This window comes from Carlito syrichta, unplaced genomic scaffold (genome assembly GCF_000164805.1).
Source record: "Carlito syrichta isolate Samal-C Ts95f unplaced genomic scaffold, Tarsius_syrichta-2.0.1 Scaffold89331, whole genome shotgun sequence".
In the NCBI taxonomy this organism is placed as follows: domain Eukaryota; kingdom Metazoa; phylum Chordata; class Mammalia; order Primates; family Tarsiidae; genus Carlito; species Carlito syrichta.
Window position 1 is genome coordinate 119,029 of NW_007033427.1, and position 22,792 is coordinate 141,820.

The following is a 22,792-nucleotide window of genomic DNA, read 5'->3' on the forward strand; positions in this document are numbered from 1 at the left end:
CTGGAACTACAGGCATGAGCTACCACACCTGGCTAATTTTTGATTTATTGTAGAGATGAGGTCTCGTCAAGTTGCCCAGGTGGGTCTCGAACCCACAGGTTCAGGCAATCCACTCACCTCAGCCTCCCAAGGCACGGGATTACAGCCTGAGCCACCGAGCCAGGCTCAATTTAATCTTAAATGCCTTCATTGATCTGTACAACCACGATTACACTGTAAGCAAATTAGATATATGTGACAGGAAATGTGCATGATTAAGGCTAAGCCAAGAGATCTTGAGGCTAGGTTCTGAACCAGAAAGAGAAATCTTGTGCTGCAGACTTGGGAGAGCCAGCCAGCAGGAGAATGGGAGGGGCATGAACTCTGACTTCCAGAGAGAACTTTTGTTTAGGACGAGGACAACTTCAGCAGGGGCTGCTCAGGACAGAAGTGCCTGGGAGCTGCCTGAGAGACTGTAGTTGGAGGCAGAGTCTGGAGTCTGTAGCCAGGGAGAAAACCTGCAGCAGTTGAAACAGGAGCCAATGCCCATCCCGGAGGGCCTGGCTCAGAAGTCAAAGGGTCCAGTCAACGGGTCTCGCCATATTCCTCTTGAGCAAGAAAGTGATAGGTTAGAGGGCCCAGGGGACTTGGAGAAGGAGTCCCAGGCCGCACTGCTACTGCTTTCAGGCCAGACAGTTGCTTTCCCACCACTGTCGCAAGACCCACTGGAGGCTCCATCACAGTCAGGGATGTGGGGTTAGTGCTGAAGGAAGGCCAGCTTCCAGGGACAATCCCAGACTCTGGTGGAGCCCAGGCTACCCTGTCAAACAGACCCAGGTGAGGCCAGGCTCTGCTTTCTTAGAAGGGAACGCACCTCTACAGTAGTGATTATTTGTTACGAGGAGGTAGAGGTTTTCCAATGGAAGGATGTAATGGAGTGAATACTTTTGAAACATTCGATTCACTCGTTTTCAGTCCCATTAATCCCGAGTTCTCCATTGTCAAAAGGTTTCCAACACTCTGATGGGGGTGGGGGGGACCACCCAGAGGAAGAGGGTCCTTGCTTAGAGGGGGTGATTTAAGTTAAATTATTACAGGTCCTTGGCCAGCCAATTGTCATTAAAGTCAAACTTTGCTAAGAGAGAGGAAAAGGAATCCCCAGATTCCACAAAGCTTCCCTTTACACGTCAAGAACCTGGCTTGAGGGTCTATAATCTATTTTGTTGCATGGATGGATGATTTAACATAGGAAAAATCTCTCTCATAAAAGGAGGATTCCCTCTGAGTGCTGTTCGAGGTCAAAGAACGTCCCAGAGGACAAGACTAGGGAAGACACATCTTGGGTTCTTAAGAAAAGGCCTGGCTGAAGAGGGAGAAACACACAGCCTGGGGGTCGGGGGGAGAGGGGGAAAGGATGGGAAGAAGGGGCAGGGGGAGTGTTGGGGGCGGGGACTGAAAACAGCAATGCTCTGTTTCCCAGTAGGCATTCTGAGGCCCCGCAGCAGAGGGGTGGGTGGTCAGCTTAACACTGGATACTGAAGGGAGATTCGGCAGGGCCTGGGGATTGGAGCACCTGTCGAGGCCCAGGTGGGGAGCCTGGACAGGAGGGTAGAGCTGCATCCCCTGAGCAACTGCGTGCGCTGCCAGGGGCACAGAACCCTCACGACCGCCACCAGCCGTGAACATCGTGGCAGCAGACACAGCAAGGACAGAGGCTCACGGCCAAAGGTCACACAGGCTGAGCTACACCTCGCCTGAAGGCCAGCAGGAGAGGATACCTGGTACCTGCTTCTAGAATGTGAAGGCCCCCCCATGCCCACATTTCCTGGGGACCAAGGAGCCCAGAGCTTAACAACAGAAAGGAGATGGGGTGGTGAGAGGAAGCTTGAGACGTTTTTTTTACCCCAAAGACTGCATTTGCCTGAAAGATGCCATTTTAAACAAGAACAGTTGTCATGAGTAGACAAATTGTCAGTGTGGCTGTGGCTTCCTGGGTGAGAACGGGGCCCACAGCATAGCATGGTCAGTTATAGAATGAAAAGGGGATTATCTTCATTGAGCATCATCTCAATGGGTTTCAGGGTTCAGCCTACAAACCTAGGATTGCAGATCAAAGCCCTGTAGAAGGAATAATTTCCAGGTCATCAATTTCCTGGGAAGAACATCAAGAAAGCCGATCTCATTAAAGGTGGAAGCTTAGCACCACCCAGTGGCAGTTGGTATGAATGCCTAGTCTCTGGATCTGCACCCACAGATCTTAATTAGCTACCAGATCAGGAAGGCAGAGCCCCCCCCCCCCCGCCAGCCAATGGCAAGGAGTGGTCAGCCCAAAGCTAGGCGCTGCACAGAAAACACAACAGAGTCTCAGAGGTTCAGAGGAACACATAGGTACCGAACACACCTTAATACTCCGACTTGGGACTGGAGCAGCTGCAAGGCTCTCCAGCATTACTACCCGAGCCTCAAGAGGACAGACCAGATGGCCTGGGTTTGAATCCTGGCTCCATCACTTATGGGTGGTGGTTTATACATATGTCCACAGATTCTTTCAAAGGCCTCCCTTTAAAAGATCAAGGCTAATTGCCCTCCCCATGAGGAGGGATTGGACTTGGTGACCTACTTCTAATGTAACTGTGTGTAAGTTACCTATAACACAGGTAACTGTGTGTAAGTCTGAGACTGGGTCATAAAAAGCCCTCATTCCCCCTCTCTCAGATCACTCACTCTGGGGGAAACCAGCTGCCACGTGTGAGACCGTTCAAGTCATCCTATGGAAAGGTTCAGATGGGGAGGAATTGAGGCCGCCTGCCAATAGCCAGAATGAAACTGAAGCCTCCTGGCCACGGCCATGTGCGTAAGTCATCTTGGATGCTGGTCATCTTGGCCTAACTTCAGATGACAGCAGTCCCAACTGACATTTTACCTGTAACCTCAGGAGAAACCCTGTGCCTGAACCTCCCAGCTAAGCTGTTCCTGAATTCTGGACCCACAGAAACTGAGATCATTAATGCTTGTTTTCAGTTGCTGAGTTTTGGGATAATGTGTTACACAGGAACGGATAAGTCATTCACCAGGTTGGGGGTTTACTTCACCTTCCGAGGACCCAGTTTGCCCACCTCAAAATGGGGGCAATGTTACCTGTTAGGAGACAATTCTCCACAGTCTCTCACATTTTTGCATGCCCTATGAACAAAAGCACCAGCCACCTTTGTTCCAGCCTATCTTTTCAAGATATTTATTTAACTGTCTTAGAAGACAGAGAGAGAGTTTTTCTCTCCTTCCTGCCCATTATAAAAAGACCCAGGCCCCCTAAGCTCAGGGGCCCCCTAAGCTCAGTTCTTCTGCTATAATGCAACCCACTGTATGTATAGGTATAACCTTGCGCTCTTCATGTCGCCCTGTGAGAATTGGGGCTTGGAGAACCAGTTCAGGAAAATTATATTCTAGCTACTTCCATTACTCTGAATGATGAAGTCCTTTGTCTCTGACCTAGGAGTCTTCTTTCTCTGTCAGTATCCATGAAACTGGCAGACTCACTTGCTCTCTTGCAAGGGAAGTAACATCTCAGACCCCTCACAGCCCTTGACATTACTAACCTCATAAAGTTGTTCTGTAGTCTGCGTGGACCGACCCAGGTGAAGCACTTGGCCTCATGGTTCCTGGCATGTGCTGAAAGCATTCAATAACTATTCACGATTATTCTTGCTGCTGTTTTAAAAAAATAAAAACATCTTACCTCTGCCAGAATCAGGTTCTGTATCATCATCATTGTCTTTTAAGAATGCCTCCAGGAAGCTGGTGTTGTTATCATACACCACAAAGTACTTCACACACTCCAGATCCACAGAGTCCGGGATAAGATATCCATTCCCCTTCTAAGGAAACCACAAGAGAGGCCAGTTGGTGGGTAGGTTCCATTGAGTGAATACTCCTTGCATGAAAGCATGGGAGGAGCTAGGACTGCATTCTTTCCCCTGACTACACACACACGGAAGCATTAAGAGAATAGACAGAAAGCCTATTAAATCCCAAGAACCTTCCACACCTACATCCCTTTTGAGAAAAGCTAACCACCGCTGCAGGATAAGTGCCTGGCCAAAAAACAAGTGGTCTGCCGACTGGCTGGCAGCTCAGAGTAACTGTAGCCAACTGAATTAGTGACATCATTTCACACCGGGGCGGGGGGGGGGGGGGTGTTTGGCAAATCCAAAACACCTATAAAGAGGGCAGGAAGCACAAAGCTTGGAGAAGCAAAAGTCATGAGCAAGCAGAGGGAATGAGGTGGACTATAAGAGCCAACTTAAGTGCTGTAAGAGTCAGGGTTTTTGTCCTTTTTTAGTCACTGACATAGCTGAGCTTCTGAAAGTGTCTCACACACAGCAGGCCATAAATACAGTTAAATGAATAAATGGGCCAACAGAAGCCACAAAGTGGAAGGGAGTTAGTGGACAGTAAAGCAGGGAGTGGCCAAGTCACCATGATGGTGGATCAGGAGGGCAGGATAATAGCTGCCGACTGCCAAGGCCCTGAGATCGCTAGGGAGGCAATGTGATTCCACGGTACCCTAAAGGTAGGTTCACGAAGCCCTGCATAACCCACAACTCAGGGGCGCCTGAGCCTTACTCCGTCTCGGCAGCCTGCTCTAACTGCATGGGGGCCCCAACAGAGGACTTGCAGGTGCAGCTTGACTTCAAGGCGATAAGTTAAGGACCCCAGGAGCACAGGCCGAGAGGCCGTCTGGGACTCAAAGGAGAGAAATGCTAATTGTGTAGAAGAATTAGGAGAGAGTTCAGGAAGACACTAACCAGATGGCCCTCAGAGGACGAACAGGGTTGGAGAGGAGCTGAGGAGGGCGGGGCTCTAGGTATGGAGAAGAGCCAGGGCAAGGTATGGAGATGCGAACAATCACAGAGACCAGAAGAGCAGGAAGAGATCAAGTGGAACATCCATCTGTTTATTCAATCAACATCCACTGGCACTGACTTTGCACCTACGGTGTGCTAGGCTCTGGGATACAGAGAGCCAGAAAAAGAGAGACATGCCTGAGTCAGCCTGCGGAGCTCAGAAAGGCTACACAGAGCAGGAGGCAATGGAGACAGGATGGCGAGGAAATGTATCAGCTGGACAAGGGCTGGGGAAGAGTTCCAGGCAGAAGGAGCAGCTTTGGTCACTTGTTTGAGCCAAGAAATACGCACTGAGCACCTGCCAGACACCAGGGACCAGAGGAGCATCTGAGATACAACGATGAGCAAAGCAACACATCCTTGTGCCCAGAGCAAAGGCCCAGATGCCCGGAAGAGCAGTGTGTGTGGGGAGCCACAGGCACTGTATTCCCCAGATTTCAAGACATCATGGATTGTAAGATGTGCCACCAGTTTGATCAGAAGTGTGCACAAAAGGTGGAACTCATTCCCATATGACAATACTCTAGGCAAGACAGAGGTGCACCTGTTTCCAGGAAAGCCCAGACCGCCCTCGGGCGCCTCTCCTCTGCTTTTCCCCATGTGCTGACCTTCCCTTCTCAGACAACTTTCTCCTGAGGCTTGAGTCATGGCCTCCAGCAATGCTCAGACTCCCATCTTCCAACTTCCACCACCAGGTTGGAAACAGGCATCCCTCTCCTAAATCCAATTCTGCATGGTCCAGTTTTTGTCCCAGACCTGTGGCCAATCACTGTGGCCAGCATTCCAGATATGACTTTAGAGAACCCTGTGGTCTGAGCAGAGAAAGAGGAGCTTCCCTCAAATAGAGGGGGTGCTGGGCAGAAAAACTATAGATGTCTTTCACGCCCACTTTTGGGGAGAAAGATACTAGCACATTAAAAGTATCAAGAAATTGTGCCTGCCTGGGCAACTTGGTGAGACCTCATCTCTACAATAAGTCAAAAAATTAGCCGGGTGTGGTAGTACGCGCCTTATAGTTCCAGCCACTTGGAAGGCTGAGGCGGAAGGATCGCCGGAGCCCAGCAGGTCAAGGCTGCGGCGGCCGGGAGTGGCCACTGTACTCCAGTCTGGGCGACAGAGTGAGACTCCAACTCAAAAAAAAAAAAAGAAAAAGAAATAGTAGGATGTGTTTCAGTTTCAAAGAATGTTAAAGTATGGGGAAGCATGTGCATCATAAAACCAAGGAAACATGGTAGCAAAACTGTTGAGGCATCAGGCAAGAGTTGGAGTATACAGGAGATGAGGCTGCCGTGAGGGGTGGAGTCTGAGCCAAGAAGACAGAAAGTTGGGAGGCTTTCTGTCCCACAGGGCTGGGCTCAATCTGCTAACCGGGAAGTTAGAGAGGGCAGGGAAGAAGTATCAGCCTGAATGAGAGGTTCTGAGAGACTGAGGTAGAGAGAGTGTCCCTTTCCTGGAACAGGGAGTGCAGCCAGAATCAGTGAAGTACACAGATCGGAGAGTTTAGAAGGAACCGGAGCCCACATGTCATGAGGGGCTCTGAATAGGCTGCAAAAAGCAGAGAAAGGCTTGGAATGGGGAGTAAGAGCTAGAACATGGAGCCAAGAGCTGAAAACCCAGAGTGGGGGGAAAAAAAGCAGATAATGATGGACTGGAACAGAGAAATGGGGGGCATTAGGTAGCAAGTGTATCCTGGGAAAATACTTGAGCCAAGACCAAGTTGAGTAGGAAAAGGGCCAGAGACAGAGTGCATAACAGCACAGAGGCAGTGGGGATGGGGAGGAGGGGGGAATTCTGCAAGACAAAATTTTAGGAATACACTTGACAGGACCACTAATCACATGTAGATAAGTAGTTGTAGCTGTAAGCGTGGCTGAAATCTTGGCAAGAAAGTATCCCAACAGATGAGGAAGGCCAAGGATGGACGAGCAATGTCTTCAGAGAGCAGAAGGAGAAAACAAAGCTGAATCAAAGAGACACAGAAGAAACTGGGGACGTAACAAAGAACCTTCAAGTCAAGGGCAAAGAATGTGGTCAGGACTTCAGGGGGTAGAAATAGATCCTGAGTGAAGGGGTGGAGGAAAGGGCCTCACTGCAGGGGGGTGACATGGTGACTGAGTGCAGGACTCCATCTACTTGTTGGGATGGGGAAAGGAGGACAGGAAGGAAAACGAAGGGAAGGGAAGAGGGGCTTCCATCTTTGGGTTACAGTAAGTATCTCTGTGGTTTATTGTCTGTTCACTGAGCAGAAAAGCAGCTCCATGAGAGCAGGAGCAATAAACTCAGGGCATATTGAATTCTGTGTTGCACCCAGGTCTGGAAGAGTGCCTGGCACATCAAGGAATTAAATCAATATCTGGTGAATGGAGCTACTGACCATGACGGGGATTGGGACAGCTGAGGGGATGGGTGAGAGGTGTGGGAGACCACCATGGTGGATGCATAGGAAATAGTCCTGCCTCTGCCGCCCACAGGGTCCCACAGTAGGTGCCACCTCCTGGGTTGAGGATAACATCTCCCATTATTTCCCACCTTCCTGAAGGTAGCTAGCCTGACCCAGATTCTGACTCCAGGATACCTTCTTCACTCGACGGGCTGTTATCACATGACTTTCATCATACTCCCATCTGGAACGAACATCTGGAAAGGAACAGTGCTTAACTAAGAACTGTATTTGCAAAGGAACACATGGCCAAATGTCTTAGAGTATTTGATCGTTATCAACATATATTTGTTTGGCAGTTAGGCGACAGTTACTGTCAGCATAAAACAGATGTGTACTTCTACTACTCAGCTGCCTACCCTACCCACACCCACACATTCCCTTTAAGGACAGGAAGACCTTGTATCTCCAAATTTGGAAGAGTTTTCTCTTAGGTCTAAAAAGGGGGAGTGAGTTCACACTAAATGCTCCATTGATTTTTAGACCCAAATTCAAACTCTAGAAAAGATCTGAGGCTCTAATGCCCACTCTAGGACAGAAGGTAAGGTGTTGATCTTCTTTAAAGTTGGGAGGGACATGGAAACTGAATTGAGTCTTCTGCATAAATCCTAAAACCTAAAAGAGCCCTGAATTATTTGTGAAAAGAAGGACCAAAAATAATACTACCCATTAGTGTGAGGTTGAGAGTTTAAAAAAAAAAATCACCCACAAGAAACTGAAACCAAGCGACAGAAAACAGTTCAGGACCCCTGAAATTTGAGGGGCTCTGTCAGGAACAGAAAGGATACCTTCACAACTCCCATGGAAAGATAAATTCACAAACAAAAATTTTAAACCACATGAAGAATAGAGAGGCAAAAGACCCAGAATAGCCAACTCCATATTGAAGGAAAGAAACAAAATCAGAGCACGACACTATCTAACTTCAAGACCACATAACACAAAGTGTACCATCTTAATCATTTTTAAGTGTATAGTGCAGTGGTATTAAACACATTCATTCTTTTTTATGGCTGCATAGTATTCCATGGTATATGTCCTTTACAGCAATATGGATGGAGCTGGAGCTCACCATCCTAAGTGAAGCAACTCAGAAACAGAAAACCCAACACTGCATATTCTCACTCATGTGGGAGCTAAATGCTCACAAAGATGGAAATAAGAGACACTGGGAACACCAATAAGGGGGGAACTGGGGGAGGGTTAGAGCCCAGAAATTACCTATGGAATACAATGTCCACCTGAGACCCAGTTCCCACCACTATACAATGTGTACCCCCAAATCTGAAATGAAGATGAAAAAAATAAAATACATTCATAATATTGTACAACCATCACCACCACCCATCTCCACAACTTTTTTTCATCTTATAAAACTAAAACCCTTTACCTATCAAACGATAATGTCTCATTTCCTGCTTGCTCTAGCCCCTGACAACCACAAGTCTACATTCTGTCCCTATGATTTTAACTACTCTAAATAATTCTTATAAGTGGAACCATATAGTATGTGTCTTTTTGTGAATGGCTTGTTTCACTTAGCACGATGTCTTCGTGGTTCATTCATATTGTAGCATACATTAGAATTTCCTTCCTTTTTAAGACTGAATAATATATTAAAATATACATATTTATATATAATTTATATATATGCTGTATGTATATACCACATTTTGCTCATCCATTCATCTTTGAATAAATACTAGGGCTGCTTTCATGTTTTGGCTATCATCATGGGGCTATACAAATATTTCTTCAAGGCTCTGTTTGTCATTATTTAGGGTATATACCTAGAAGTGAAATTGCTGAATCATATGGTAATTCCATTTTTAATTTATTGAGGAACGATTTTATTGTTTGCATAGCAGCTGTGCCATCTTAAACTCCCACCAACAATGCACAAGGATTCCATCTTCACATTCTAACCAACACTTTTTAAAAAAATAGCAGCCATTGTAATGGGTGTGAGATGGTATCCCACTGTAGTTTTGATTTGCATTTCTCTAACAATCAGTGATATTGAGCATCTTTTCGTGTGCTTATTGGCCATTTGCATATCTTCTTTGGAGAACTGCCTATCTAATTCCTTTGCCCATTTTTAAATAGGGTGACTTGGTTTTTTGTTGTTTGTTGAGTTTTAGGAGTTCTCTATATGTTCTGATATGGATCCTTTATCAGAAATATGATGTGCAAATATTTTCTCCCATCCTGTGGATTGCCCTTTTATTCTGTTGATAATGTCTTTTAGTGCACAAATATTGTTAATGTTCATGAAATTAAATTTGTCTGTTTTTTCTTTTGTTGACTGTGCCTTTGGTGTCATGTCCGAGAAATCACTGTCAAATCAAATGCTGTGACACTTTTGACTATGTTTCCTTCTAAGAGTTTTATAGTTTTAGGTCACACATTTAGGTCTTTCATTCACTTTGAGTTAACTTTTGTATACTGTATTAGATAAGGGTCCAACTTTACTTTTTCACCTGTGAATATCCAGTTTCCTCAGCACCATATATTAGAAAGACTGCCCTTTCCCCATTGACTAGTCTTGATACCCATGTCAAAAATCCTTTGACCATATAGGCAAGTCTTTATTACTGGGGTCTCTTCTATCCCATTGAACTATATGAAGGGGGACCCCCAAAAAACCAGAATTATCTTTTGGAGGGTGGGACCCTCATAATACACTCAAATTTGTTCCTCCACCTCAAATGGTCAATCAAAGATTTCTTCCTGGAAGTTTTGAGAAAGCTGCATCATGATTTGTGGAAGAAACACCCCAAGTTGTGACAAACAGGTGACTGGATCTTCCACTATGACAATGCACCTGCCCATACTGTACGAAGTGTTCAGCAATTTTTACCAAAAAACAGCATGATTGCTATGCTCTACCCTCCCTATTCACCCAATCTTGCCCCACATGACTTTTTGTTGTTGTTGTTTCTCTAGATGAAAAATATCCTCAAAGGGAAATGTCTGCTGATATGGAAAAGGTGAAACAAAAAAAATGGCAGAAGTACTAAAACAGTTTTTGAGTTCAAAAACTGTTCTGAGCAGTGGAAAACGTGGCTTCATAGGCACATTGCACCAAACGAAGAGAATTTTGAAGGTGACTGAAGTTTAAACATGTAAGAATAAATACACAACTTTTTATAAATACATTCCAGGGGTTTTTTTGTTTTGTTTTGTTTTGTTTTGAGTTGAAGTCTCTCTCTGTCGCCCAGGCTGGAGTGCAGTGGCAAACTCATGGCCACCCCAGCGTCGACCTGCTGGGTTCTAGTGATCCTTCCACCTCAGTCCTTCAAGTAGCCAGAACCATAGGCATGCACTACTACACTCAACTAATTTTTTAATTTTATTGTAGAGACAAAGTCTCACCAAGTTGCCCAGGCTGGTCTCGAACCCACGGGTTCAGGCAATCCACTTGCCTTGGCCTCCCAAAGTGCTGGGATTACAGGCTGAGCCACCAAGTCTGGCCTATTCCAAGTTTTTTTGGTTCTCCTTGCTTGAATGTCTTTCTTTATGCCAGTACCACAACGTTGTGATTTCTCTAACTTTGTAGTAAGTTTTGAAGTCAGGAAGTATGATGCCTGCATCTCTGTTCTTTTTCAAGATTGTTTTGCTAGTGAGTGTCCCAGGAGATTCTATATGATTTTTAGGATGGATTTTCCTATTTCTAAAAAAAAACTATTAAGATTTTGATAGAGATTGCCTTAAATCTGTAGTTTGCTTTGAATAGTATTAATATCGTTACAATTTTTTTTCTTTTTTATTTCTTATAAATGATAGAGATGAGGTCTTGCTATGTTGCCTAGGCTGGTCTCGAACTCCTGGGCTCAAGCAATTCTGTTGAAGCTGTTGTGTACCACAGGTAAGTGACTGCAGGTAAAGGAAACCATGGATGGTGGGGACCACTATATATACACAGCCAAGAAACTCAGTGACCTCCAGATAAGATTCAGTCAAAGAGAACCACACTGAAGTACTTTATAATAAAATTGTTGAAAGACAAAGTGAATCTTGAAAGCCACAACAGAGATGAGATGTGGCTCATTACATACAAGGGATCCTTAATAAAATTATCATCAGATTTCTTATCAGAAACTTTGGAGCCCAGGGTCAGTGACTGATCTATTTAAAGTGCTAAAGAAAAAAAAAAGTCAACCAAGAATCCTATATCTGGCAAAACTGTTCTTCAAAATTGAGAGAGAAATTAAGGCATTTCCAGATAACAAATGATGGAGTTCATTACCACTAGATCTGTCCTTCAAGAAATGCTTAAAGGGAATGTCCCGTAAGGTGAAATGAAAGGACACTAGACAGTAACTCAAAGCTATATGAAAAAATAAAGATTTCAATAAAGGTAAACACATGGGCAATTATAAAAGCCAGTATTACTGTAACAACAGTTTGTAACTCCACTTTTTGTTTTCCACATAATTTAAGAGATTAATGCATTAGAAGAATTATTAGTTTATGTTTTTGGGTACCCTGTATATAAGCATGTAATTTTGTAATATCAACAACCAGAAGGGTTGGGGACTGTCTTATAGATGAGTAGAGTTTCTGTATGTTATTAAAGTTGAACTGGTATAAATTCAAATTAGAATGTTCTAACTTTAGGATGTTAAATGTAACCCCCATGGTAACTGCAAAGAAAATAGTTATAAGTAGCTATCAAATGAACACAAAAGGAAATGAGAAAGGAATTTAAAATTTTTATTACACAAAATCAACAAAACACAAAAGAAGACAATAATGTCGAAAATGAGGGACAAAAAACTATATGACATACAAAAAACAAATGACAGAAGTAAGCCCTTCCTTATCAGAAATTACTAAATGCAAACTAAACTTTCCAACCAAAAGATAAAAGATAAGCAGAATGGAAAAAAAATACATGATCCTGCTATATGCAGAGATTCACTTTAGATCCAAAGACACAAATAGATTGAAAGTTAAAGGATGGAACAATGAAAATAGTAACTAACATCAGACAAAACAGACTTTAAATAAAAAAAGAGAGACAAAGAAAAACTATATATTAATAGAAGGTTATATAAACTACTATGCTTCATAGTGAATGAATTTTTATCTCAAATATCAACCATCAATAGTTTCTTACCTTTTTTTGGTACAGCGATTTCCTAAATGTACAGTGATAAATCATATTTGAGGAAAATCTTTTTTCATTGATTACTGGTGTCCATATGGGCAAAGCAGCAAATATTTAGGTTTTAAACAAATTATAAAACTAATTAAACCTAACAACTAGTTTTAATGTTCACAGGTACATTTCATGAGTTATCTTTTATCTTATATCTAACAGGACTCATCTGACACACACATTGAAGACTGAAAATCGGTTTGGGGAAGATTTTGTGGAGCCTTTTGAGCTTCAAAAGAAAAAAAATGCCTTCTGAGAAACTTGGCTAATATCGCAACTCTTTTTTTAAAATTGCAAATTGACAATTTATAAATGTATGGGGTACAAGGTGATGTTACGATATATAAATATAACGTACAGTCATTAAATCAAGCTAGTTGCATATCCCTCACTTCAAATACTTAACTTTTTGTGGTGAGACCATTTGAAATTTACTCTCTTAGCAATTTTAAATGTACAATACTCTATTATTAACTATATTCACAACACTGTGCAATAGACCTCAAAGAAAGAAAAAACCATATTCTTCCTCACTGAAATTTTGCACCTTGTGACCATTGTTGCCCCATTCCCCCTGCCCCCACAGCCTTATCTGTAACCACCCTTCCACCCTCTGGCTCTATAGGTTCAATTGTTTTAGATTCCACATGTAAAAGAGAACATGTGGTATTTGTCTGTCTGTGCCTGACTTATTACACTTAGCACAGCTTTCTCCAATCCCATCTCCGTTATCACAAATGTAAAAATACCCTTCTTTTTTAAGGTCAAAGTATATCCCACTGTATATATGCACCACATTTTTTTTACCACTTATCTGCTGATGGACACTAAGATTGGTTCTATAACCTAGTTATTGTGAACAATGCTGCAGTGAATATAGGAGTGCAGACAATCTCTTCAATAAACTGACTTCAAATATTTTGTGTAAATATCCAGAAGTGGGATTATATAGTAATTATTCCAGATTTTTTAAGTAATTCCAGATTTTTGAGAATTCGCCATACTATTTTCCATAATGACTGTGCTAATTTACATTTCCAAAAACAGTGTACATGGGTTCCCTTCTCTCCACATTCTCATCAACACTTAACTTTCATCTTTTTGATAAGAGACATCCTGACAAGTGAGAAATGATATCTCATTGTAGCTTCAATTTGCATTTCCCTAATGATTTGTGATGTTGGGCACTGTTTCATATATCTGTTGGCTCTCTGTATATCTTATTTTGGGAAATGTCTTTATCTTTAGGATGCATGGATGGTTCAACATACACAAATGAATAAATGTGATACATCACATTAACAGAATGAGGGCAAAAACAAGATTGCCTCATTAGATGCAGAGAAAGTATTTTACAAAACTCAACATCCCTTTATGATTAAAAAAAAAATGCTCACCAAATTAGATATAGAAGGAATGTACCTCAGCACAATAAAGGTCACCTATGAGAAGCCACAGCTAGCATACTCAATGGTGAAAAATTGAAAGGCTTTCCTCTAAGATCAGGAACAAGACAAGGATGACTCCCATCATCACTTCTACTCAACATAATATTGGAAGTCACTGTCAGAGCTATCAGGCAAGAGAAAGAAGTAAATGGCATCCAAACAGGAAAAGAAATGACTTGTCACGGTTCCCTGGTGACATTATCTTATGTACAGAAAGCCCTACAGACTCAGCCAAAAACCATTAGACCTAATAAAAAAATACGTAGTAAAATTACAGGACACAAAATCAACACACAAAAACCAGCAGCATAGCAACAAACAATGTGAAAAAGAAATCAAAAGGACAACCTCATTCTCAATAGCTACAAAAAAATAAAACAAAGAAATAAATTTAAGTAAGATGAAAGACCTATGAGCTGTTGATGAAATTTTAAAGATGACACAAATAAATGGAAAGATATGCTTTTCTCATGGGTTCGAAGAATGAATATTGCTAAAATGTCTATACTACCCAAAGTGATCTACAGATCCAATGTAATCTCTATCAAAATCCCCAATGTAATTCTTCATAGAAATATAAAAAATAACCCTAAAATTCATATGGAACTGCAAAAAAACCCACACAAATAGCCAAGGCAATCATAAGTCAAAAGAATAGGGCTGGATTTGAAATCTAATTCCAAACTATACTACAAAGCTAAAGTAATTAAAACACCTTGGCAAAAAATAAATAAGTAAAAATAAAAAATAGACACATCAACCAAAGGAAGAAAATAGGAAGCCCAGAAGTGAACTCAACCATACACAGTCAACTGATTTTCAAAGATACCAAAAAGACAAAGACAGCCTCTTCAATAAACAGTGATGGGAAAATTGGATTTCCACATGCAGAAGAATAAAATTGAACTTTTATCTCATACAATATACAAAAATCAACTCAAAGTGAATTAAAGACTTAAGCATAAGATCAGAAACTCTCAAATTACAGTACCAGAAAAAGACAGGGAAAAAAACACACAACGTTGGGCAATGATTTTTTGGATTTGAACTCAAAAATAAGGTCAACAATAAAGCAAAAACAGACAAATGGGATTTGTCTGCACCACAGATTAATTAAGCTAATTAATTAAATTTAAAAAGCTTCTGCACCACAAAGGAAACAACAGTGTGTAGTGACAACTTACAGATTGGGAAAAATATTTGCAAGCCATACCTCTGACAGGGGGTTATCATCCAACATGTATATGGAGCTCAAACAACTCAATAGCAAGAAAAAAAAAATGAAAACGGGTAAGGGAACCGAACAGACATTTCCACAAAAGTTTTAAAAGAAATGGACATTTTTTGGCACAAATGCTGTTTAATATGCAATCTTTTTTGTAAATGATGTTCTGTAAAGCCATAGATATATGTTAGAATGATTTGGATTTTTGTGTTTTCTTTTCTTTTTTTTTTTGAGTTGGAGTCTCACTCTGTCGCCCAGACTGGAGTGCAGTGGTTGCTCCCGGCCACCGCAGCCTCAACCTGCTGGGGCTCCGGCGATCCTTCCGCCTCAGCCTTCCAAGTAGCTGGAATTACAGGCGCGCGCTACCACGCCCAGCTAATTTTTTGATTTATTGTAGAGATGAGGTCTCGCCAAGTTGCCCAGATGGGTCTCGAACCCACGGGCTCAGGCAATCCACTCACCTCAGCCTCCCAAGGCACGGGATTACAGGCTGAGCCACTGAGCCCAGCTGTTTTCTTTTTTTTTAAGAGACAGGGTCTGGCTCTGTTGCCCAGGCTGGAGTGCAGTGGCGAGATCATAGCTCATTGCAGCCTCAGACTCCTAAGCTCAAGCAATTCTCCCACCTTAGCCTCCTCCACCATGCCCGGCTAAATTTTCTTATTTTTGGTAGGGACAGGGCCACACTATGTTGCCCAGACTGGGTCTTGAACTCCTAGTCTCAAGTGATACTCCCACCTCAGCCTCCCAAAGTGCTGGGGTTACAGGCATGAGTCACTGTGCCCAGCCAATTAGAATGGTTTTATAATTGAGTACATAACAGGAAAATGTTTAAATCAATATATAAATCGAGCCATCTGTACTGGCATTGTTAATCTGAAAGAAAGTGGTCAGCCTGGGCAATATAGTGCAACCTCATCTCTACCCAAAAATAGAATATTAGCAATGAGGAGGCAGAGGCAGAAGGATGGCCTGAGCCCAGGAGGTTGAAGCTGCGGTGGTCCTTGATTGAGCCACTACACTCCAGTCTGGACATCAGAGTAAGATCCCCAACTCAGAAAAATAAATAAATAAAAGAAAGTGGTTGCATAGAGACTAATAAGAGCAAGGATGCTTGATCTATACTTTCAAATGGGGCTTGATCACCTGAAACAATAACGTTGTTCATTGGCAGAATTTCCTGCCAAGTTAGTGTAGATAATAACCTATTTGATAAAAGACAGCAACAATGAAGGGTTTTGTTTTCCTCTTCTGTATTTGCTTCAAGAGAAAAATCTTGAGGTGTATATGGATTTCTGATGCCAAGAAATCACAAAATGTGAGAGCATTTAGCAATTAGGATGACATGATAATCGGTGTATGTATAGTTATTATATATATTCCAGTTTATTTCAACTGAAATATTCTAGATCAGGTTGAATATAATGTGAGTAGTGTTGGGAGCCAGCTGTGGAGGCCTGCCTGAGCGTTAGGGATCCAGGCAGGCTGCAGACCCTGAGACCACTAGGATGAGTTCAGGAGCTGAAGGCCCATTCCCTCTTCCCTTCTTTGCTGTTTGGCACGTTCCACTAGCAGGGACTTTGATGATCGGAGCATGAAGTTCTGGGAGTATGACAGGCATGGCTTGCTTTAGGAGTCCATTGTTCCCGTTTCTCACAGACTGCGGTTTCGGCTTTAAACTTAACATAATTCAAACTCAGGTCACATTTGGGAGCCTTATATACGATACAAGCTTCTTTATAAAAGTATATTTGTAGAATTAGTATATACATGTAAAGTGCTATTTCAACTTTAATAATATAGATAATTATTTAGGGTTACCAGAAATGGCCCAGCACGAACTTTGGGCTGGGCCACATTCCTGAGGGCCCAGCACATACTTTGGACTGGGCTGCATTCTTTAGGAATCGGTTTGGGCTGTAATTAAGAGTTTCTATAGTGTAGGTAGAATTAGCGTAAAATAGAGAGGAACTGGGATTTAGGTTGGTCATTAGGTGTTGTGTATGCATAAGTTTTAAAAGTTACTGATTATTAGAACATTATGATATTAGAATTGTTGTATTGCTTTTGAGAAATATTAACCAAGCATGACGAACAGTGAGATAGTTTTGGGATCCTCATTCCTCATGCTTGGGGAAACACCTGGTGGGTGGGGGAATGCCCTTCATTCACCTGGCTCTATGTTCATGCAAATGTCTTGTGATTTAATTGGGACTGCCCTTCCTCATACTCCAGGAAACACCTGGTGGGTGAGGGATACCCCTCATTCACCTGGCTTTGTGTTCATGTAAAAGTTTTGTGATTTAATTGGGATTGTTCTTCCTCATGCCTGAGGAAACACCTGGTGGGTGGGGGACACCCCTCCTGCACCTGGCTTTGTGTTCACGTGAAAGACTTGTGAGACTGTCTGTGTAAAATTTGGGGATAAATATCCGCTGTAAGTTCCAATAAAGGGCTTCTGCTCAATTCATTGAACAGTTGTCCACTTTCTTTCTCTTTCTTTCTCTTTATATCTATCCCTCCATCTTTCTTTCAATATCTATCCCTCCTACAGAATCGGCTTCTGCACTAGACAGAGTCCAGTCTCTTTCTCCCCCTGTCTCTCTTTCTTTCTCTTTATTTCTCCAGAATAATCGCCGACGCCACCACACCTTCCAGGGACCCTCTAAATCTCTCTGCAGGGGCTGGCCCCCCGCAGAGTAAAATATCTCTTTCCCCCAAAAAACAAGAGAGTCTTTAGAGAACGGCTTCACTGCATTGGCATATTAGCTTCCTCCAAATGATGGTGAGTTCCCTAGCTCTTCCATAATTCCTGTGTCCTGGTCATTTTCTGATAAGTCATCATCTTCCAGTTGCCTTTTCTTTTTTCCCAAAGTTCTGCCAGTTTTTACGGGTTTTTTGTTTTGTTTTGTCTTATATATAAACTGAAAGACGCCTTTGGTTTTATCTACCCACTGAATACAAGAGCCCAAATTGAACTGACACAAGAATTCACAAGGTCTTCAAACACCTGGAGTTTCTTCCTGCCTTTTCCTCCCTTTTGCTGGAGAACAGCAGGCTGCACCAACTGGTTTTCAGTTATGTTCTTCAGAGATGGGTGAACATTTCCTTCAAAAAAGAAGTCTACAGCACTGTTTCTTACAGTTCTCCAATTATAGACAGGTTCCTCTGCAGGCAACACTCCATGGTGAGTGGAATTTCCTCTGAAATGAGGACAATGGTTGATGAGAGGTGATTTTTGTAACCTGGGGAGTACCCAAGATCTAAGTTCAATGTTGCCTCAGTACCTCAATAGCATTTTCAAATGCTTGACCCAGCCTGTCTTGTCCAACACAAGTCATGCTTCAGTATTTCAAGTTTATTATAGTTACTAAGCATCAATGTACCCCCAAAGTGTTCATTTTTTTGTTTTGTTTTTAATCAAAGGGAATTTCATCCAGTGGTAGGGAAACTGAAAAATTAAAAAAGATTCCAACAGTTTCATGCAAATATCACATTTTTCAAATGGAAGAACTCTAAAATGAACCAGAAGTTCATATTACTAATACGTTTTTCATTGATACAATTTTTAACAAGGACAGATACATAGCACTAAGGTGCAGAACCTGAAACAGGCCTGACAATCAAGTCCTCGTTTTCTGGAAAAAAGGTCTCAAGTCCCACTCAATTTTCAACTTTTATTTCTGTAAAAATAATATTTTTACAGAAGAATTTAATAATAAAAGGTTTTACTGTCATCTTCATATTTTTATTTTTAGCATTAAATACCATTTTAGTATAAAAAGCATTGGTCTTAAAGGAACAAGTAGCTTTCAAAAGAGAAGAAAAAATATAACTCAGTTTTTGAGACAATTTAAGCTATATTTTTTCCTTTTTTTGAGAGTTGCTTCTTCCCTTTAGGGCTACTTTTTTAAAAATTGAATTATAATTCACAAGGTGCTGCATTTTAAAAATAAGGTTTATTATAACTATGACTGGATGTTTTGCTATAGACTTTACAAGAAGGGCCATTTTATTTTTTAGAATCACCTCTAAAGTCATGTGATCTTTAACTTTAGGGACTATTCTGCATACCATACGAGTGCTGATATAAATTTAAACCCAAGCAGACCTTATTATTATATTAATAATACCCTTGTCATATTACCCCATTAATGCTGAGTATAAAAGGAATATCTTGCCTATAGAATAACATCAGTTCTGAACTAAAAGCTTGAGAATAAACTCAATTTTCTTCTTTTTTGCATAAATCAGAAACACTTAACAGCTAGTGTGCCAAGTTTTCTTGTTGACCTCTGCAAATGAACTAATTTGATAGTGTGAATTCAGATTCAAGAAGCTATCTGAACGTTAATTTGTACAGATTTACAGTCTGCGTGCAACAGTAACTAAATCAGATAGCTGGGCATGATGGTTCACGCTGGCAATCCCAGCACTTTGGGAGGCCAAGGCAGGAGAATTGCCTGAACCTAGGGTTTTGAGAGCATCCTGGGCAACATAGCAAGACTTCGTCTCTACAAAAGAAATAAAAAAATTAGCCTGGTGTGATGGCACATGCCTGTAGTCCCAGCTACTCAGAAGCCTAAGGCAGAAGAATCTCCTGAGCCCAGGAGGACAAGGCTGCGGTGAGCCATGATCATGCCGTTGCACTCCAGCCTGGGCGACAGAGTGAGACCCCAACTCTAAACAAACAAAGAAATAAATGAATATCCCTCTTTGCAGATGGCATGATTCTATACCTCGAAAACCCAAGAGAATCTGTCAAAAAACTCCTTGCACTGATAAAGGACTTTGGCAAAGTCTCAGGGTATAAAATAAATGTATAAAAGACATTCACATTTCTAGACACCAACAATAAACAAACAGAAACCCAAATAAAAAGTACAATCCTGTTCACAATAACCACACAAAAAGTGAAATACCTTGGCATCTTCCTAACCAGAGACATGAAAAACCTTCACAATGAAAACTACAAAACACCGCTCGAAGAAATCAAAGATGACACAAACAAATGGAAAAATATTCCATGCTCATGGATTGGAAGAATCAACATTGTTAAAATGTCCATCCTACCCAAGGCAATCCACAGATTTAACACAATACCCATTAAATTACCAGCAGCATTCTTCTCAGACCTGGAAACCACAATACAGGAATTCAGATGGAAACATAAACAACCACAAATAGCCAAAACAATCCTCAGCAAAAAAAAATTTTTAAAAAGGCAGGAGCTATCACACTTTATAATAAAGTTTAGACCTTAAACTTTATTATAAAGCAACAATAATCAAAACAGCCTGGTACTGGTACAAGAAAGGGCATACAGACCAAAGGAAAAGGACAGAGATTCCAGAAGCAAAACTTCAATTTCTCAACCAACTCATCTTTGACAAAGCCTGCAACAACAACCACTGGGAAGAGGAGAACCTATTCAGTAAATGGTGCTGGGAAAACTGGCTGACCACATGCAGAAGATTGAAACAGGATCCCTCCCTATCCCCATACACAAAAAGCAACTCTAAATGGATCAAAGACCTAAACGTAAAACTTCAAACTATAAGAACCTTAGAAAATGCAGAAGACACCCTATGGCAATTGGAACTGGCAACCAATGCCTGATCAAAATCCCAAGTGCCCATGCCATAAGAGATAAGATAGACAAGTGGGATCTCATCAAACTGCTAAGCTTCTGCAAAGCCAAAGAAGCCATCAAGAGAAAAGGGAGACAGCCCACAGCCTGGGAAAAACTATTTGCCAGCTGACAAAGGCGTAATATCTAGGATCTACAAGAAACTCAAATATGCCGAAAAGAAAAAAACAACAGCCCCAGTGGGCAAAAGATATGAATAGGCATTTCTCAAAAGAAGACATACGAGCAGCCAACAGATACATGAAAAAGTGCTCAGCCTCACTAGTCATCAAAGAAGTGTAAATTAAAACTACACTGAGATACCACCTAACTCCAGGCACGATGGCCATCACCAATAACTCAAAAAAACAACAGATGCTGGAGAGGATGCAGGGAAAAGGGAACATTTCTACACTGTTGGTGGGAGTGTAAACTAATACAACCTCTGTGGACAACAGTTTGGCGATTCCTAAGAGACCTAAAAATCAACCTTTCATATGACCCGCAATCCCCCTACTGAGAATATACCCAGAGGAACTCAAATCACTCTGTGAAAAAGATACCTGCACACGTATGTTTATTGCAGCATTTGTTCACAATAGCAAAAACATGGCACCAACCGTACTGCCCATTGAAAGAGGACCAGATTTTTAAAAATGTGGTAAATATACATGATGAAACATTATGTAGCCATAAAGAAGGACAAAATTATGAACTTCTCAGTAACTTGGATGGACTTAGGGTCTACAATACTGAGTGATCTATCACAGAAACAAAGAACTGAGTATCACAGGTTCTCACTCATAAGTAGGCCTTGAACAATTATCATAATACTATAAGAAAAGGATCACCAGTAGTGGGAAATTGCCTGGGGGGCGGGTTGGCAATAGTGGGAATCTGCTGGGGGGGCACACCTCACCAACAAGGGTGCCTGCATAATGAACATTTATATACCTAACCCTGAATTGTACCCCATATTTTTAAAATAAAAGTTAAAAATAAATAAATAAATACACACATGTACATAAACTTCTTCCACCCCAATACTCATCCATGACTGAACTGTTAGCTGGAACTGAAACATGACAATGTTTTTACACCAATTTCATAAACTTTTATAATGCAATACATATAATTTTTCTAAAGCAAACCAAAGATAAATTTATCAAGGTTTTTGCTACCTGCTTTAGCAACATTTGATGGAGGATTTTTTTATACATTTAGAATAGATTTAAAAATTAACTAGATTGAAAATCCTCTTTTTTTTTTGAAAATCCTTTTTTAAAAATCTTAATGTACCAAGTTTTTGGTCCACATTGTGTAGAATAAGTTAAATTATATCCTATTAACCAGTATGAGTGTATCTCTATAAGCATAGTCATGGTCAAATAAAGTTTTTTTAAAAAAATACATAGTGCTTCTATATACCAGAAATTAGAAAATATAATTATGGTTCTGCTTTTTAAACATTTGGAAAAAAAGAAAATATAACTTAAATAAATAGCATTAAGACAATTGGATGTGTATATGGATTGAAATAAAACAAGAGTCCTATCTAAAACCATACCTAAAAGTAAATCCCAGATGAATTAATGTCTTAAATTGGAAAAGCAAAATCTTCAAAAGAAAACAGAGGAGGAGTGTCTTTATAGCATTAGGGTTTGTAAGTAATTTTAAAACAAGGCCCTCGCAGGAAATTATAAACCCTAAAGAAAAATACTGATCACACTAAATTTAAAAATAGCTATATAATAAATTCATCACAAAAAAAAAAAACTTAAAATAAACCAAAGAGAAAATCAACACACTCTTGAACAACTCATGAGTCAAAAAGATCAAATGGGAATTTTTAAAATACTGAGACAAACCATGGCCAGACAAGGTGGCTCACGCCTACAATCCCAACTCTTTGAGAGGCTGAAGTGAGAAGACTGCCTGAGCCCATGAGTTTGAGACCAGCCTAGGCAATTTGGGTAAACCTCATCTCTACAATAAATCTAGAAAAA

At 41.2% G+C, this 22,792-nt stretch overlaps 1 protein-coding gene across 1 annotated transcript in view; it reads right to left on the reverse strand.

The window, feature by feature from the left end:
- Window positions 1–22,792, reverse strand: part of STYXL1 (serine/threonine/tyrosine interacting like 1) — a 67,268-nt gene that overhangs the window by 28,050 nt on the left and 16,426 nt on the right. The window contains exons 3-4 of the mRNA XM_008058038.2: window positions 7,459–7,520; window positions 3,716–3,854 (exon numbers count right to left, since the gene is read on the reverse strand). Of these exons, the coding sequence (XP_008056229.1) occupies window positions 3,716–3,854; window positions 7,459–7,520 (201 nt within the window). The remainder of the gene's footprint in view (window positions 1–3,715; window positions 3,855–7,458; window positions 7,521–22,792) is intronic.